Source organism: Schistocerca americana, chromosome X, assembly GCF_021461395.2.
Source record: "Schistocerca americana isolate TAMUIC-IGC-003095 chromosome X, iqSchAmer2.1, whole genome shotgun sequence".
Taxonomy (NCBI): domain Eukaryota; kingdom Metazoa; phylum Arthropoda; class Insecta; order Orthoptera; family Acrididae; genus Schistocerca; species Schistocerca americana.
Window position 1 is genome coordinate 236,985,276 of NC_060130.1, and position 18,495 is coordinate 237,003,770.

The following is an 18,495-nucleotide window of genomic DNA, read 5'->3' on the forward strand; positions in this document are numbered from 1 at the left end:
GACTGCCTTTGTGTCTCTGTATGAGCCCTAATTTCTCATATGTTATCTTCGTGATCCTTACGCAGAATGTATGTTGGTGGCAGTAGGATTGTTCTGCAGTCAGCTTCAAGTGCAGGATCTATAAATTTTCTCAGTATCATTCACCGAGGAAAAAAAAAAAGGTCGCCTTCAACTCAGTTCCTGAAGCATCTCTGTAATACTTGCGTGTTATCCAAACCCACCTGTAATAAATCTAGCAGCCTGTCTGAATTGCTTCGATATCTTCCTTTTGTCTGAGCTAGTGTGGGTCCCAAACACTCAAGCAGAACTCAAAAATGGCTCACACTAGTGTGTGTTCTGTGGTCTCCTTTACAGATGAACCACACATCCCTAAAATTCTTCTAGTGAACTGAAGTTGACTATTCTCCTTCCCTATTACAATCCTCACATGTCCGTTAAATTTCATTTTGCTGTGCAACATTATGCCCAGATATTTAAGCAATGTGACTGTGTCAAGTAGGACAGTACTAATGCTGTATCTGAACATTATAGGTTTGTTTTTCCAACTCGTGCATTAACTTACATTTTCCTACATTTAGGACCAGCTGTCATTTATCATATGAACTTGAAATTTTATGTAAGTCATCTTGTATCTTCCTACAGTCACTCTACTTGGACACCTTCCCATACACCACAGCATCATCAGCAAACTACCACAGTCTGCTGCCCACCCTGTCGGCCAGATCATTTATGTATATAGAAAATATTAGTGGTCCTATCACAATTCCCTGTGGCATTCTGGACAGTACCCTTGTCTCTGATGAACACTTGCCAATTAAGGACAACATACTGGGTTCTATCACAGAAAAAGTCTTCGAGCCACTCACATATCTGGGAACCTATTCCCTATGCTCATACTTTCCTTAAGTCTGCAATGGGATACTGTTTCAAATGTTTATCCTACTTATTTCCTGGGGTTGTTTTCCAGATGACTGCCTAGATGTTTGGATGACACAAAGAAAATTGACTTTGTCCTCAATTATTTAGAAGGGGATGATACCAATTGGGTAGCAGCCCGTTCAAAAGAATTGTCTTTTTGGAGTGACTTTCAAGATAAATTTAAAAAGAAATATTGGTCGTCAAGTACTCGGGAAAAGTTGACTCTTGAGTTACTAGAAATTAGGTATTTCAGTAGTAGCTGGGATAGCTATAACAAGTACACTAAATGGCAGCTAACAAGAGGGGGACCTGACCAATTGAAATGTGTTTAAGTTAAGCTTTTGTTTAAGAAAGGAGATAAAGAAATATCAAACTTTCATCCAATTTCACTTTTGACAGCATTCCCAAAAATTCTAGAAAATGTGGCGTACAACCAGCTTCATAACCATCTTCCAACAAATAAAACATTTTCAAAGCCATAGTTCAGCTATCTAAAGTATTCTGATATTGAGAAGGCTACCCACACAGGCAGCAAAAATTTAGTTCATTCATTCGACAATATATTACTGGCTAGTGGTTTATATTGTGATCACGAATAGGAATTTGACTGTGTAAATCACAATATCTTTATAAGTAAATTAGAATTATAAAAGAAAATGCTGCAAAACTGTTCAAATGCTTCACCTCTGACATGAAACAGGTGGTGTCCATGGCAAAGATAGATGTATTAAGCTATCAGACATAATCAAACTGGTAACTAATTACATGTGGTGTCCCAAAAGGTTCCAATTTTGGGTCCTAACATTTCTTCTTCAATGACCTTTCATCAGTGACATTAGCAGGTGCCAAGTTCATTTTGTTTTCAGATGATGCAAACACTGGAATAAATAGCGAATCAAGTATAATCTCAGAAAGATCAGTTAATGAAATTATCATGGACATTAATAAATGGTTCCTAGCCAATTGTTTGCCACTGTACTTTGAAAGAACACACTATACACACTTTGCAACTTTTAAAGAGGTTTTGTGCCTGCATATGCCCAAAAGATGAGGAGGAGCAGATAGAAGACAGTGTTAAATTCTTGGTATTACAACTCGATAATAAATTCAACAGGAAGGTGCATAGCTCAGAACTGCTGATGTGCCTCAACAAATATTTATTTGCAATGCGAATCTTGTCAGACACAGATGACGTAAAAATAAAAAAATAAAAACTAGGATGCTATGACTACCTTCATTCCATGATGTCATACAGGATTATTTTTTGGAGTAACTCATCAAGCCAAGCTAAAGTTTTCGAAGTCTAAAAAATGTTTAATAAGAATTATTTGACATATTGTAACATAGCAAGTTATTGCTGAATAATATTTATTGCAATATAGCACGCAGCTGTGTATCACGGTGGCTGTAGAATTCTGTCATTGCTATGAGTCACAGTGCAGCTGATGCCTCTAGCCATGAGAAAGGTCTCCAGTAACATCTAGTAGGAACGTAAACTCTTACCCCCTACGAATCTAAATAAACCATAGAAATTATCAACCGATTTTGTTCAAACTTGGTATACCATCCTTTGTCATTAATAAAAGAATCCTATCAAAATTTCAGATTTTTATCTCATATAGTTCCAGAGATTGAGAAAATTACTTAAAAGTAAAAAAAACCGACACTTATGTTTCAAAACTCAGTTAGGAACAATAGCAGTTTGTCTTTTACTATCTTCTAAAGTCTTACGAGAAATCTCAGTAGGCCTATATAAAATCACTTTATCTGCTAATTATTTTTGTTGTGTGTATACACGGGACTGAATGAGAGAGTGTCTGTGGGACATACGTAAAAACATAATACTATTTTATGTAGAAACTTATGAAAATGGATCGTGGGAAAATTGTGGTGCAACCACGAAGCTGATGACGTATGTCGATGTGTGCTTGCTTTTGTACGAGAGCATTGTCGATGGGTACCGTGCTGGATCAATGACATAGCAATTGCTATCCAGGGCCGACGACGGGCTGCAATGATTTAAATGACACCCTTCACAGACTAATCTTATCACTTCTAAGCGTCTCTGTGCTAAGGCACACTACCTTAGTAAGCAGAGTAAAAAGGAATGCTGGGAGTGCTATGTTTCCTCCCTGGGGTGTATGCCTCTTCATTCCAGATTTGTTCTAAGCTCCGTAGGATTCTGGGCTGCCAGCAACACTCAAGTGTTCAGCGTCTTATCCTAAAGGGTGCTCTGTGGACTGATCCTTCAGTCCTTGCAGGACACCGTGCGACACACTTTGCGACAGCATCAGCATCCTCTTCCTACGAGGTGCATTCAAGTTCTAAGGCCTCCGATTTTTTTCTAATTAACTACTCACCCGAAATCGATGAAACTGGCGTTACTTCTCGACGTAATCGCCCTGCAGACATACACATTTTTTACAACGCTGACGCCATGATTCCCTGGCAGCGGTGAAGGCTTCTTTAGGAGTCTGTTTTGACCACTGGAAAATCGCTGAGGCAATAGCAGCACGGCTGGTGAATGTGCGGCCACGGAGAGTGTCTTTCATTGTTGGAAAAAGCCAAAAGTCACTAGGAGCCAGGTCAGGTGAGTAGGGAGCATGAGGAATCACTTCAAAGTTGTTATCACGAAGAAACTGTTGCGTAACGTTAGCTCGATGTGCGGGTGCGTTGTCTTGGTGAAACAGCACACGCGCAGCCCTTCCCGGACTTTTTTGTTGCAGTGCAGGAAGGAATTTGTTCTTCAAAACATTTTCGTAGGATGCACCTGTTACCGTAGTGCCCTTTAGAACGCAATGGATAAGGATTACGCCCTCGCTGTCCCAGAACATGGACACCATCATTTTTTCAGCACTGGCAGTTACCCGAAATTTTTTTGGTGGCTGTGAATCTGTGCGCTTCCATTGAGCTGACTGGCGCTTTATTTCTGGATTGAAAAATGGCATCCACGTCTCATCCATTGTCACAACCGACGAAAAGAATGTCCCATTCATGCTGTCGTTGCGCTTCAACATTGCTTGGCAACATTCCACACGGGCAGCCATGTGGTCATCCATCAGCATTCGTGGCACCCACCTGGATGACACTTTTCGCATTTTCAGGTCGTCATGCAGGATTGTGTGCACAGAACCCACAGAAATGCCAACTCTGGAGGCGATCCCCCAAAACAATTCTCTCCACTTTCTCGATCATGTCGTCAGACCGGCTTGTGCGAGCCCGAGGTTGTTTCGGTTTGTTGTCACACAATGTTCTGCCTTCATTAAACTGTCGCACCCACGAACGCAGTTTCGACACATCCATAACTCCATCGCCACATGTCTCCTTCAACTGTCGATGAATTTCAATTGGTTTCACATCACGCAAATTCAGAAAACGAATGATTGCACGCTGTTCAAGTAAGGAAAATGTCGCCATTTTAAGTATTTAAAACAGTTCTCATTCTCGCCGCTGGCGGTAAAATTCCATCTGCCGGACGGTGCTGCCATATCTGGGACGTATTGACAATGAACGCAGCCTCATTTTAAAACAATGCGCATGTTTCTATCTCTTTCCAGTCTGGAGAAAAAAAATCGGAGGCCTTAGAACTTGAATGCACCTCGTATTCTGCTGCTCTTCTCCAGCAGGAACGATGAGGTGAAGGAACCCCTTCTGTTTCATCCCCCGCCAAGCTGAAGCCTAAAATGAACATTTCATTGAAGGGGAATTCTTGCAGGCTCTTACTTCTTCATATGACCCAGCCCAAGGCCTGGATTCCATCCAAAACCAGATGATCACCGCTTGGACATTACCTAGAGACATCATCTACTCAGGACAATTCAACTGCATTTGTCTCATGGGTGTCTTCGTCTTGCAATGGCGAGACAGCATAGTTATCCCTGTACTTAAGCCTGGGAAGAACCCAATGTCTCTCAACAGCTACTGACCTATCAGCCAGACCAACTTACTTTTTAAACTGCTAGAGAGGATTGTTAGCTTTCAGTTATGTTGGGTACTCGAATCTTGGGACCTTTTGTCTCCGTATCAGTGTGGCTTCTGGGAAGAGCGGTCTACAACTGATCATGTACTCAAGTTGGAAACAACAGTCTGACAGGGTTTTTCTAAACGCCGAAACCGTATCGCGGTCTTCTTTGACCTACATAAGGCATATGACACAGCTTTGTGCCATCATATGTTAGGTATCCTCCATGACTGGGGATTTTGTGACCCCCTTCTGATTTTTATCTGCGAATTTTTATCCCACCGGCTCTTCCAGCTTAGAGTTGGCACTTCAGTCAACACCCCTCGAATCCAGGAGGATGGTATTCCACGGGGTTCTGTGTTCAGGGTCACACTCTTCCTCATCTCCATCAATGGGCTTATAACCTCTTTGGGCCTCTGGTTACGCTGGCATTGTATGTTGATGATTTTTACATCTGGTTCAGCTCCCATGCACTTCAATGGGCTTATAACCTCTTTGGGCCTCTGGTTACGCTGGCATTGTATGTTGATGATTTTTACATCTGGTTCAGCTCCCACGCACTTCAATGCGAGATGCTTAAAATAGTTTCCACAGCGAAACTTTGTATCAAAACTGGCAGAAAATCCAAAGAGATTCTGATTGTATGTGAAGTATGCTAGTGGCAACACAATCAGTGCCTTCTTTGTGTGATAGTAATAGAGATACTACCAAAGATAGTGCTGCCAAAGCAGAGTTACTAAACACAGCCTTCAGAAAACCTTTCACAAATGAAGATGAAGTAAATATTCCAGAAGTCGAATCAAGAACAGCCGCCAACATGAGTAACATAGAAGTAGATATCCTCAGAGTATTGAAGCAACTTAAATCACTTAATAAAAGCATCTTTTGGTCCAGACTGTGTAACACTTCGGTTCTTTTCAGAGTGTGCTGATGCAATAGCTCCATATTTAACAATCCTATACAACTCTTCGCTCGACAAAAGATCTTTACCTGAAGACTGGAAGTTTGCAAAGGTCACACCAATATTCAAGAAAGGTAGTAAGAGTAATCCACTAAATTACTGGCTCATATCATTAATGTCAATATGCAGCAGGATTTTAGAACATATATTGCATTCGAACATTGTGAATTACCTCGAAGAAAATGGTCTATTGGCACATAGTCAACATGTATTTAAAAAACATTGTTCTTGTGAAACACAACTAGCTCTTTACGCGCATAAAGTGTTAAGTGCTATCGACAAGGTATTTCAAATTGATTCCGTATGTCTGGATTTTCAGAAGGCTTTTGACACTGTACCACACAAGCGGCTTGTAGTGAAATTACATGCCTATGGAATATTGTCTCAGTTATGTGACTGGATTTGTGATCTCCTGTCAGAGGGGTCACAGTTCATAGTAACTGACGGAAAGTCATTGAGCAAAACAGAAGTTATATCAGGCATTCCCCAAGGTAGTGTTATAGGTCCTTTGCTGTTCCTTATCTATATCAACGATTTGCAAGACAATCTGAGCAGCCATGTTAGGTTGTTTGTAGGTGACACTGTCATTTGTCAACTAGTAAAGTCATCAGAAGATCAAAACAAAGCACAAAACAATTTAGAAAATATATATGTATGGTGTGAAAATTGGCAGTTGGCCCTAAATAATAAAAAGTGTGAGATCATCCTCATGAGTGCTAAAAGGAATCCATTAAACTTCGGTTACACGATAAATCAGTCAAATCTGAAGGCTGTAAATTCAACTAAATACCTAGGTATTACAATTACAAACGACTTAAATTGGAAGGAACACATAGAAAATGTTGTTGGAAAGGCTAAACAAATACTACGTTTTATTGGCAGAACACTTAGGAAATGTAACAGATCACTAAGGAGACTGTCTACACTACACTTGTCCGTCCACTTTTAGAATACCGCTGTACGGTGTGGGATCCTTACCAGATAGGATTGATGGAGTCCATCGTAAAAGTTCAAAGAAGGGCAGTACATTTTGTATTATCTCAAAATAGGGGAGAGTGTGTCACCAAAATGATACAGGATTTGGGATGGCCTTCATTAAAACAAAGGCATTTTTCATTGCAGAGGAATCTTCTCTCAAAATTCCAATCACCAACTTTCTCCTCCAAATGCAAAAATATTTTGTTGATGTCGACCTGCATAAGGAAAAATGATCACCATGATAAAATAAGAGAAATCAGAGCTTGTACAGAAAGATATAAGTGTTCGTTCTTTCCTCACGCTATACGAAGTTGGAATAATAGAGGATTGTGAAGGTGGTTTGATGAACCCTCTGCCAGGCACTCAAATGTGATTTGCAGAGTATTGATGTAGATTTAGATTAGGACCTCTCCGTTTGGTGCCATAACAACCCTCAGTCAGTCAGCCAGTCAGTCGCCCTGGATTACTTCCGTACATGCAGTGGGAGGTTCATAACGATTTGTATGATAGCAATCATTTTCAAAACTTTTCGTCTTTTCTCCATCATCACTTGCCTGGATGCCCTCCCAGGTGGGCCTTTTCGAATGTCAATTGAGATGCTGTTTCCTCAGCTGTCATCCCAACTGTTTCACCACACAGTGGCATTGACGAGTGCATATGAGTTTTGACTGACACCATCCTTTCAGCAGCTGTTTCAGCAGTTCCTTCTTTCTTGGCTTCTCCCAAACAGAAGACTGCCCCTTAGTGGACCTCAGAAATTGCTACGGTTGTTAAAGCCTGGTTAAGTCCCATAGTGCTCAGAGCCATTAAAGCCTGTCATCATGTCTTTCAGCACTACAAATGGCATCCATCTCTCGACTGCCTCTTGGCCTTTAAGTGACTTCAAGCCCAGGCCCATTATCTTCTTAAATGACAGAAGCAGATTTGTTGGAAGTGATATGTCGCTGCCGTATGGTGACATACTCCATCTTTGCAGGTATGGGGAAAGCTCAGGTGTATTTTTGGCCTCAGCGTCAGTCCACTACCCAACCTGTTCCATCTTCTCAAACAGAGTCTGGAATGACTCCCTTTATTCTCCGCTCTCCACTGCGTGGAGCCATGTAATACCCTTTTTAGTGAGTAGGAATTCGCCATGGGCCTTGCACTCTGCCTTGACACAGCTCCTGGACCGGACCAGGTGCACAATGAAATGCTTCAACACTTGTTGGTGGCTAGCCAGTGTCATATCTTGTCATTTTTAAATGTCTGTGGAGTGAAGGGGAATTTCTTTCCCAGTGTCGAGAAAGTGCCTTCTTTCCAGTTTTGAAATCAGGTAAACTGCCTCTTCAGATGTACAGCTATCATCCGATCAATTTACCCAATGTCCTCTGCAAGTTACGTGAATCTATGGTGTGTTTAAGGCTGTATTGGATCCTTGAATCCTGGGACTTTATGGCTTCAGTGCAGGGTGGTTTTTGCTGAGGCCGCTCTACTGCAGAGAATTTAGTGCCTGCTACCCGAATGGCCTTTGCCCACCAGCAACAGCTTTTTGCAGTCCTCTTCAATCTGCATAGATCTTATGATACCACAAGGCGCAACCACTTTCTTGCCACATTACATGAGTGGGGCCTCCATAGCCCATGCCTGATTTTTATGTGGAACTTTCTTTCATGTATCATTTTTCAGGTACATGTTGGTGCCTCCTGTAGCACCTCCCATCTGCAGGGGAATGGGATTCTGCAGGGTTTTGTTGTGTCCCCCTCTCATTTTAGTGGCAGTCAGTGGTCTGATGTTGGCTGCTGGATCTATGATATCCCCCCACTTTGCATGCTGATTATTTTTGCATTTATTTCTGTTCCTCCGCAATGGACATTGCTGAATGCAGACTGCAGGGAGCAGTATGCTGGGTGCAGTCTAGGGCTCTCACTTATGGCTTCCATTTTTTGGCTGCCAACACCTACTTTATTCATTTCTGTCATTGCCATACTCTCCATCCCCGCTCATATCTGTACCTTCATGGTCAGTCCAAGAATGTAGTGGACTTTCATATTTTTTTGGACTGGTCCTTGATGCTCAGTTGACATGACTTACCCGTCTTTATCAACTGTAGCTCTTCCATGCCTTAGCACCACCAACTGGGGTGCGAGCTTCTCTACTGTGATACAGCTCTACACAACATTTGTCCAATCCCTTCTAGATTACAGGAGTCTCAACATTACAGATGCTGGACCTGATACACCATTTTGGGGTATGACTGGCAACTAGTGCCTTTTCGATTAGCCCCATGCTCAGCCTCCTAGTAAAGGCAAGAGTTCCACCATTGGGATTTAAGGTTCTGTGCTAATAACAATCAACCACTTGTATGTTATACATTCGCTGCTCCCCAGAGCACCCGAACTACTGTCTCCTCTTTCCAGATATGAAGACTCACCTCCTGCAGTGGTGGCCCAGATCTGGGGTTACATTTGCCATCTGCATCTGGTCCCTTTTTTTCTGAACTCAGCTTTCCTGTCTACCACCTCTTCTCCAGGCCCAATCACGTACAACTCCGTGGTGCAATTCTGCTCAATTTTCAGTGTGTTTCAGGGTTCAGAAGTAGTCTATACTGATGGCAGCCAGTCACGCTGGCTTTGCTCACATTCTAGTGGGATGTAATGAACTCCACTCCCTACCCGATGGCTGCATTGCTTTCACTGTGGAGTTGGTAGCCATCTCTGATGCTCTTTGACATATGCATTCCTGCACTGGTGAGCCTTTCCTGATCTGTAGCAGTTCTTTGAATACTTTACAAGCTTTTGACCAGAGTTACCCTTGTCATCCATTGGTCCTGACTATCCACGATTCCCTTTTTTTCCCTAGGACAATGTGGATGCTAATCAGTGTTTGTCTGGATCCCAGGCTGTGTTGGGATCCCAGTGAATGAACTCCCTACCAGGCTTGCCAAATTGAGATCAGTACTCTGGAATCAGACCTTTGATCAGTATTGCACTGTCAATTCGAAGGATTCGGAATATGGAATGGCATACTCTGACATGTCACTCACAACCAACTTCACAAAGTACAACAAATAGCACTCAGAAACAATAACAAACATGATCAGAATGATGAGTATTGACAGTAGATTCAGGGTAAACAGTAGAAGCAGGAAATAACTTACAAGGAATAAAGGAAACCTGTGCATTATCTCTGCACAGTGCAAAAAAAGAAGATGGCATTTAAATGCCAGATTGCACATTGTGTAAAACCATCATAGCTCACGAAAAAATTGTCGTATTTATATGAAACAAAAACTGTTTTACACAGGAAATAGTGGGCACCTCAAGTATGGAAAAATCTAAAAATCGATTCTTTCAGCCCGTTTGCCTTCCATCTCCCCTTAACTCAATTGAAGATCAAGCTCAAGGCATAACTGGTTAATTCATCTGCATTGCTGGTTAGTCAAACTAGCTCTTATCCTGATTTAGCTAAATGCTTTAAGGTAAAGAGATGGGAATAGCTAACCCTCCCTCTTTGTGGTATTGTACTCATTCTAAGAGTCATTTGAAAGTGATTTATTGTAGTTGAAGTTACTGGTTCTTTTTCCAGATACATGAAATGAAACTACATAAGAGAATAAGACTGTCATCCAAGAAGATCAAGTTTGAAGAAGGGCTTCTGAGTGTGACACACTGAGGAATTTCAGTATGTATTTGAAGACGAAAAGAAACAGTACCTAACAGCAAACAAACAGGATGGTGAAGAACCAAATATGTTGCTTTACTGCTGGAAATTATTGTGTATAAATATCCCAACCTTTATGGACTGGCATATAAGATTTTATTCATTGCTGCTGTTAGTCTACTTTGAGAAATTAGCTCAGGAGTCCACATGAAGTGTAAACAGTTGCAATAACACTTCATAGCTACAAACAATCCTTAGCAAACAGTGTCTTGAAGAATGCGGAAATTAGTGGCCAAAAGGTGGTTATAGCGAGACTGAATACCATTCCATTCAAAGAAGTAGTGTTGGCAGCAATGGAACTTCGTATACCAAGCAAATTAATAAGGGACTGAAGAAGTCCCAAACGGTACATAAAACAGATCAGTACACTGTTGCAGACACAGTGAAAAAAGCATGCCTGATTTAAAAGGGACATAAAATCTCCAAAATTGCAACATTTTTGAGCTGCTCGAAACTTAGTGCAGGTTTCAGTGTGAAATGCTTTCAGTAGTTTCCACAACAAAACAAAATCTGGCTGAAAATCCAAAGAGGTTCTGTTCATATGTAAAGTATACCAGAAGTGAGTCATACTCAGTGCCTTCATTGTTTGATGTCAGTGATACTGTTACCAACAACAGTTTAACTAAAGTGGGTTACTAAACACAGTTTTCCAAAATTTCTTTGCAATAGATGTTGTTGCAAGTATTATGGAATTTGAATCGCGGCCAGCTGCCACCACGAGTAATTTGGAAGTAGATACTTTGGTGTAGTGAAGCAACTTGGGTCACTTAAGAAAAGCAAATCTTGTGGTCCAGACTTTATAACAGTTAGGTTCTTATCGGAGTATCCTGACGAAATAACTCAATTTTTAGCAGTCATATACAACTGCTTGCTTGACAAATAATGCATATCTGAAGACTGGAAAGTTGCACAGTTTGTACCAATAACTAAGAAAGGAAATAGAAGTAATCTGCTGAATTATAGACCCATATTATTGACATAGATTTTTATCAGGTATTTGGAATGTATGCTGTGTACCAACATTACGAGATATCTCATAGAAAATGATCTGTTGACACATAACCAACACGAAGTCAGCAAATGTGAAACACAACTGGCTCTTCATTCACACAAAATAACTATGCTATTGACAGGGGGTGTAAAGCTGATTCCTTAATTATAGATTTGCAGAAAGCTACACAATTACAAACACTTCAGATTGGAAGTAACATAAAAAATGAAACTGATGGGGAAGGCAAACTGATGACTATTTTATTGGTAGAATGCTTACATGATGTAATGAATCTACTGTACTTCCTCATCATGTCCTGGAGTATTGCTGCGTGGTGGGGGATACTTATCTAATTGTATATATGGAAGACATTGAGAAAGTTAAAGGAAGGGGTAACTTGTTAGAGGTTGCACAGAATTATTAAGGTATTGATTTTTAACACGTGCTATTCAAGAATGGACCTATCAAGAAATATTAGAAGCATTCAATAAGTAATGCAACACATTTTTTCCTCAGCCAGTTTCAGGTGAAAAGCTGTGGACTTTGTGGTGGGACATCATGGCATATTTCCACTTCAGTACCTATAGTTTCATGAAGTTCAAATAGGTGGTGCCACTATACATAGCCTTCAGAATGATGTCTGAAACAGAGGTGCAGTCCAAGAAGAGAGCTGTCACTGAGTTTCTTGTGGCGGAGAACCTAAGCATTGCTGATATTCTTGGGCACTTGCAGAATGTGTACGGAGACCTAGCAGTAAACAAAAGCACCGTTAGTCATTGGGCGAGGCGTCTGTCATCATCATAGAAAGGTTGCGCAAACTTGTCCGATCTCCCACGTCCCAGGCAACTGCACCCAGCTGTGACTCCTGCAGTGTTGGAACGTGTGGACACAATCATCCCAGGTGATAAGTGGATCACAATAAAACACCTCGCTGCACAACTAGACGCCTCTGTTGGTAGTGCTGACACACTTATTCACTAGTTGTGGTACTCAAAGGTGTGTGCCCCCTGGGTTCCTCACCGCATGACAGAAGGCCGTAAAGAGCAATGAATGAACATCTGTGCAGAATTGCTTGCACTTTAAGAGGCTGATTGTGTAAAATTTTTTTGTAGATCATCATCACAGGGAATGAAACATGGGTTCATCTTTCTCTTTGAACTGAAAACAAAATGGCAATCCGTGGAGTGGCACCACACCAACTCTCCTCTGAAGAAAAAGTTCAAAACCACACCCTCAACTGCTAAAGTCATGGCGACAGTCTTCTGGGACTCTGAAGGGACCATTCTGTTTTCTGTCCTCCCTCATGGTGCAATGAACAATGTGCTAAACTCAGGAAATTATAGAGGCAACTGCAGCGTGTTCATCACCACTAAAGTGCAAACGAACTTCTCCTTCTCCATGAGAACGCAGGGCTTTACAAGTTTGTGCACCTGAGAGGAGCTCACTGAACTTCCAATGGACTGTTCTTTGTCATCCACCCAGCAACCTGGATCTCGCACCTTCCGACTTCCACCTGTGGCCTAATGAAGGATGCAATCCACAGGGAGCAGTACATTAATGATTGGGCTGTTACTGATGCAGCAAGACGTTGACTATGGCATTGACCAGTAGAGTGGTGCTGTGCAGGCCCCTAAATAAAACCAACCTGCTTTCAAATATTAGTGTTGTGTTTCTTATTTAACACTCCTTTTAGTGTGAAAGTGGTTCTGTGAACCCTCTACCGAACACTTAAGTGTGTATTGAAGAATAGCCACATAGATATAAATGTAAATTTATTGCCTTGGCAGAAAAGATTTAAGTCATGCTGTACTTGCCATTTCAGAGAGTACAATAACTGCTCAAAATTTGAAGGACAGTCTACTTATATACAATTATTTGGTATGTTTCTCACCAAAATTGTTTATTATAAAATTGCATATTTTTATTTAATGTAAGTACAGGATGAACAATTCTCTCAGAAAGCTTACAAGAAACAAAACCTTCCTGCTTCATGCTTCTTGATCCTGTTACCCAAATAAGATATTTTGTGGTAGTTATGTTCCTAATGGATGTAGTTTTTTTTTATTATATTTTATGAAATCTTTTGTATGGAAATATAAAAGTACACGTGACTGCTTATGCTGTAGCAAACTAGCTCTTGCAGCTTTAGTTTATCATATACACTTGGGTAGATTACTTTAAATTTTATGAGCCTGCAAGAATTGGATGAGATGAGCGGTGCTGACGTAGCTCACGGAGTGACTTTTGTGGCATTGGCCACACTGCATCTCAGGAGCTATGGGTTGGGCTGGATGGGATTGCCGGGCCAGCCCGGGCGCATGATGGACTAAGACTTACGCGGAGTAGTGAGCAACACCTGGTGGGTTGTGGTGGGTTAGCAGTCTGCAGCGCATAGGTCTGCCTGTCAGGGAAGGATCCTGAACGAGGTTGGGGAGGGTGTCTGTCTTTGGGGTTAGCCTTCGGGGTCTGTCTTCTTTCTTTCTCAGGCTCTGGCATTCCTAGGCTTACCTTTCCTTTCTTACTGCCCCACCAGGGGCACAATTCTATCCTCCCTCAATCCACATTCAATAGTTCCTTCATGTAAACCCTTCTCGTGTTAGTATACTTAAACCTGCTTTCATAGGATTGCTTGAGATGTAGCAATGCTCAAGTAATCGAATGTCAACTTCAGAAAAGAAACAAATAATTTTCTGAATTCTGGGTTGAAAGATAATTAATGCAGTGCTACACAAAATATGAAAGGTGTAAAGACTGCACCGTAATTAAAATGGCTAAGAGTTTAAACCTAGGTACTACCACATATTCATTTACTTAAGTTATATATTCATTGTGACATTTTTAGCCAAAGCTGGGGAATATGTGGTGTAACATATCACTTCAGCAGACTAATGTGTAACTCTACGTCTATGTAGCCAATGAACGATGATCAAAATAATAGTTTATTAATTAAGGAAAGAAAACTGTGTGTGTGTGTGTGTGTGTGTGTGTGTGTGTGTGTGTGTGTGTGTGTGTTACATAAAACATATGTGACACTTACACAGATGGACAGATGTTCAAGGTGGGACTTCGACTGGAGTATTACCACATGTTGCAATACCTGCAAACAGTTTGTGTAACATCTTTAGCACATTGCACCACCAAGAAAATGCATGTACCATGACAATGCTAAAAATGACATTGCATCAGAACGCAAAACTCATAGCTATCTGCCAAAACTGTTTGTAGTCGGATGTCTGATATCAAACTGAAGAGACAAGCAATGTTTCCTATTACTAACTGTTGAAGTATTGTACCTTTGGGATACAATTTAAGCATTTGAGAAAAGAAGTGTGTTGTCTTACTTTGTAGAAAGTTGAAATTGCTTGAAACATTCTCAGGTTCGAGCACAGACACAATTGAACCAGTGACGGTTAAAATGTCATAATTCGATGTGGTCCAAGAAGAATATTTAATTTCAGGCACAGCAGTATTCAGTTTCAAATCTAAATATACACACACACACACACACACACACACACACACACACACACACACACACACTAAAGGGAATATTGTGGCACTTTACAGTGGTTTGCTGAGTACATATGTAGATCCAGCTGGGATTTCTATGAATGCTTCTTACTCCTCTAAGTATCAGTTTTGTTCAACTTGAGAAATGAGCATCTGTTGATAAAGTGTGTGAAATGGTGAACAGCAGTAATAATGAAATACCATATAGTCTGTGTGTGTTGATTTTTGAAAAAGTAAGAAAACTCCCACTCTTCTACACATGAAAGTATAGTATGGTGTCATATGATTATCAAAGTCAATGTAAAAGACTGTGAAATGGAACACAACTTAGAAACTCCAGCTCCCTTCAGACCATCTTGATGTTCAATGCAGGTACTACAGTGCATAAGAATTTAGAAAAATCAATTCAGTTGTTCACAGCCAGTGGGGCCTGCACTGCATCACATCCTCTTTAGTTGCTGCCATCTCACTGTTGAGGTAAAGTGCCACAAGTGGTGGGCGTTACATAGGGGGTGACTAAGCTGATAGCTTGACTGAGATGGTCCTCCTCTTCATCCAGCCACTCCAGCAATATTAAATGGTTCTAATTCATTTACAAATTGAGCACTGTCCTTTGACATTTAGATACTGCATCTAGCAAGAGGAACTGCTGTATATTACTCAAAGTGACACATTTTACCTGATTATTTATATTCAGATAAGAGCCCAGAGGTTAGTTTACAATCACCCCTCTTTATTATTTTAAGGGACGCAGAGATTAATTTGCTGTGAATGAATAGATTTTGTTCAATGTTCAGTCTGCTTGCAACATTATAAGGGAGGAGTTTTCTGTGACTTACCAGGGTTGCTATTTGGTAATGTGCCAGACTACGTACCAAAGGTCTTGGGTTCAATCCCCAGTCAGTCAAAGGGTTTTCGTGTGTCACTTATCACTTCTTTCACCTCTGAAATGTTTGTTAATATGAGAAATGCTAAGTTGGACTGTGGTTCGGAGTCCACATAGGAGTGTAGGTTCGTCTATAACTGGCTGGGTATGTCGGTTCAGGGACAGAGACAGGCAAAGGCAAACCACATCCAAAAGCACCTGCCTAGTAAAGCACTACTATGTTCAAACCAACCTTATGAATGATCACAGCTTATGTAAGTGATCAGCCAGGCACATTTTTCTTATATTATCCCTTAGTCTATTAATTAATCTAGGTTTTCCTGAGTGAGGTGGTGCAGCGGTTAGCACATTGGACTCCCATTCAGGAGGACAACAGGTCGAACATGTGTCTGATCATCCTGATTGAGGTTTTCCGTAATTTCCCTAAATCAATCCAGGTAAATGTCGAGGTATTTCCAGCGAAAGGGCACAACCAATATCCTTCCTTTTTCTTGAACAACATGAGCTTGTACTCCATGTCTGATGACCCCATTGTCAATGGGACATTAAACTTTAATATTCCTTCCTTCCTTAATGTAGTTTTTAGGAGTACATTTTAGAAGAATACCCACTGTTACCTTGTTTCATTTTGTCTGGTTCAAAGTAGGGAAGATTGTAAGATAACCATTGTAATATGAAGAAAGCATTGTTGTTGATTTTTTGTTGTTGATTCATTCTTTACATTTCAACCATATTAATCACAGATTATTTCAACAAGAGCACTGTTAATGAGTGTCAAAGTTACACAATTACCTGTGATCTGTTCAACTCCAGTCTGGATACTCAGTCATCCATAAACCCTTATCATATCACAGATAGCTTTTTTCATTCGTGTGTGTAACCACATATCACTGCTGTTTCTTTGTTATGAACATTTGTGTTTTCACTAGAACAATTGACATCTTTTTATTCTTTTCAATAATTCCTAATGTTGCCTTAAACACACACAGTTTGGCAATGAACTTTTCTCTTGCTGCTCATTTTGGGACCAAGAACCCATGTGATGGAGCACACTTCATATTTGATGGTATTTGTCGGTTTCAAACCTATTTCCTGTGCAAAACACTGTAGCTATGACTTACTTTAAAACATTTATTCATTCATGTGTGTTGCATGAATTTTCATAACAGGGACAGGTCTTGAGTTTGGCCCCATGTATGCTCCACTTAACGCAGAATAATGAAAGCCTAGGTTCTTTTACGCTATACATGTTTCAGCTTTTGTCTTGCTTTCATAGACACATCTTGACTGTCGTAGCAGATAGAGTGATTTGCATTCTGGCATAAATCAAGTACATAATACTTTACTTTCTTGCTTTCCAGTGCCACCTTTATTTGTTATTGAGTTCCTTCATCGTGTTGTGGACACCTTTGAAGATTATTTTGGTGAATGTACAGAATCAATTATAAAGGAACATTATGTAGTGGTATATGAGGTGAGTGAGAAGGAAAAAACTGGGTTGGTCATAGATTTTCTCTATGCTTTTAATAACATATTTATTCTGTTTTTTCAGTTGCTTGATGAAATGTTGGATAATGGGTTTCCATTAGCTACTGAATCTAATATTTTGAAAGAGCTGATAAAACCACCAAACATTTTGAGAACAATAGCCAACACTGTAACAGGAAAGTCAAAGTAAGATACATGCATTTTTTATATATAGCATTATTTATTCTTCATTTACTTGGATGTTGGATGAAATTATCACTCGTGGAGTAACTTCTGTGATCAGTTAATGTTATGAGAGAGCTCATGACATTAGTAATGAAAGCACCTTCACAATAATTAACAACACAGTTTTGTTGGCTTGCTTTAATTGTGTTGTTGTTTTAAGGATAGGCATTGGTTATTATGGATTGCTGATTATACATTTGTACATCTTCTGGACACCATATGGTTCTGTTCTTTGCTTTGTACAATTGCCACACGTCATTATTTTAGCCCCACGATATGGTGTACACACCATCTCTTCACTGTTCGTTTCTTGAGGTGCTTCAAAACATGGGAAACAGACCTCTAATTGTATTTACTTCCATTAAGAGTAGTTGTGTGTTCATTATTAATGTTTGAGTGAACTGCCAGACTGGTAAGCATGACATGTGTATGGTTAATCCTGACTGCGGACTACTTGTATTATGGGGAACAGTTGCCCATGACATTAGTATTTTCATTGTTCACAATTAAAGTGCACTATTTCAGCTTGCAGTCTCTGTATGCTCAGAGCCTAGTCTCACCAGTCTCTGCTGCTGCCCATTTAAGTGAAAACTCCTCACTGGAGCCTGTTTTCAGGTGCAAGTGGACTTTACTAGGGTAGAAAGAAGAGCAAATACATGAGTTCACAAGTATGAAAGAGGACTTCTGGCATTGATGCTTGAAAAATTGTTGGCTATGATGATTACTACATACTGATACAGTGATTGATGAGTTAGCAGTAGTGATTGATGGCTTAGCAGTGAAAATTATTCTGTTTATAAATCCTTTTGACGAGTTACCAAGTCTATTAAAGACAGTGCAAGAAAACAGGTTACAAGGATGAAGTATATTTGCTAAGT

General features: G+C 40.4%; 1 protein-coding gene across 1 annotated transcript in view; it reads left to right on the plus strand.

Moving 5' to 3' along the window:
- The window catches only part of LOC124555105 (AP-3 complex subunit mu-1), a 163,734-nt gene that overhangs the window by 24,593 nt on the left and 120,646 nt on the right, over nucleotides 1-18,495 (plus strand). The window contains exons 3-4 of the mRNA XM_047128906.1: nucleotides 17,266-17,378; nucleotides 17,457-17,578. Of these exons, the coding sequence (XP_046984862.1) occupies nucleotides 17,266-17,378; nucleotides 17,457-17,578 (235 nt within the window). The remainder of the gene's footprint in view (nucleotides 1-17,265; nucleotides 17,379-17,456; nucleotides 17,579-18,495) is intronic.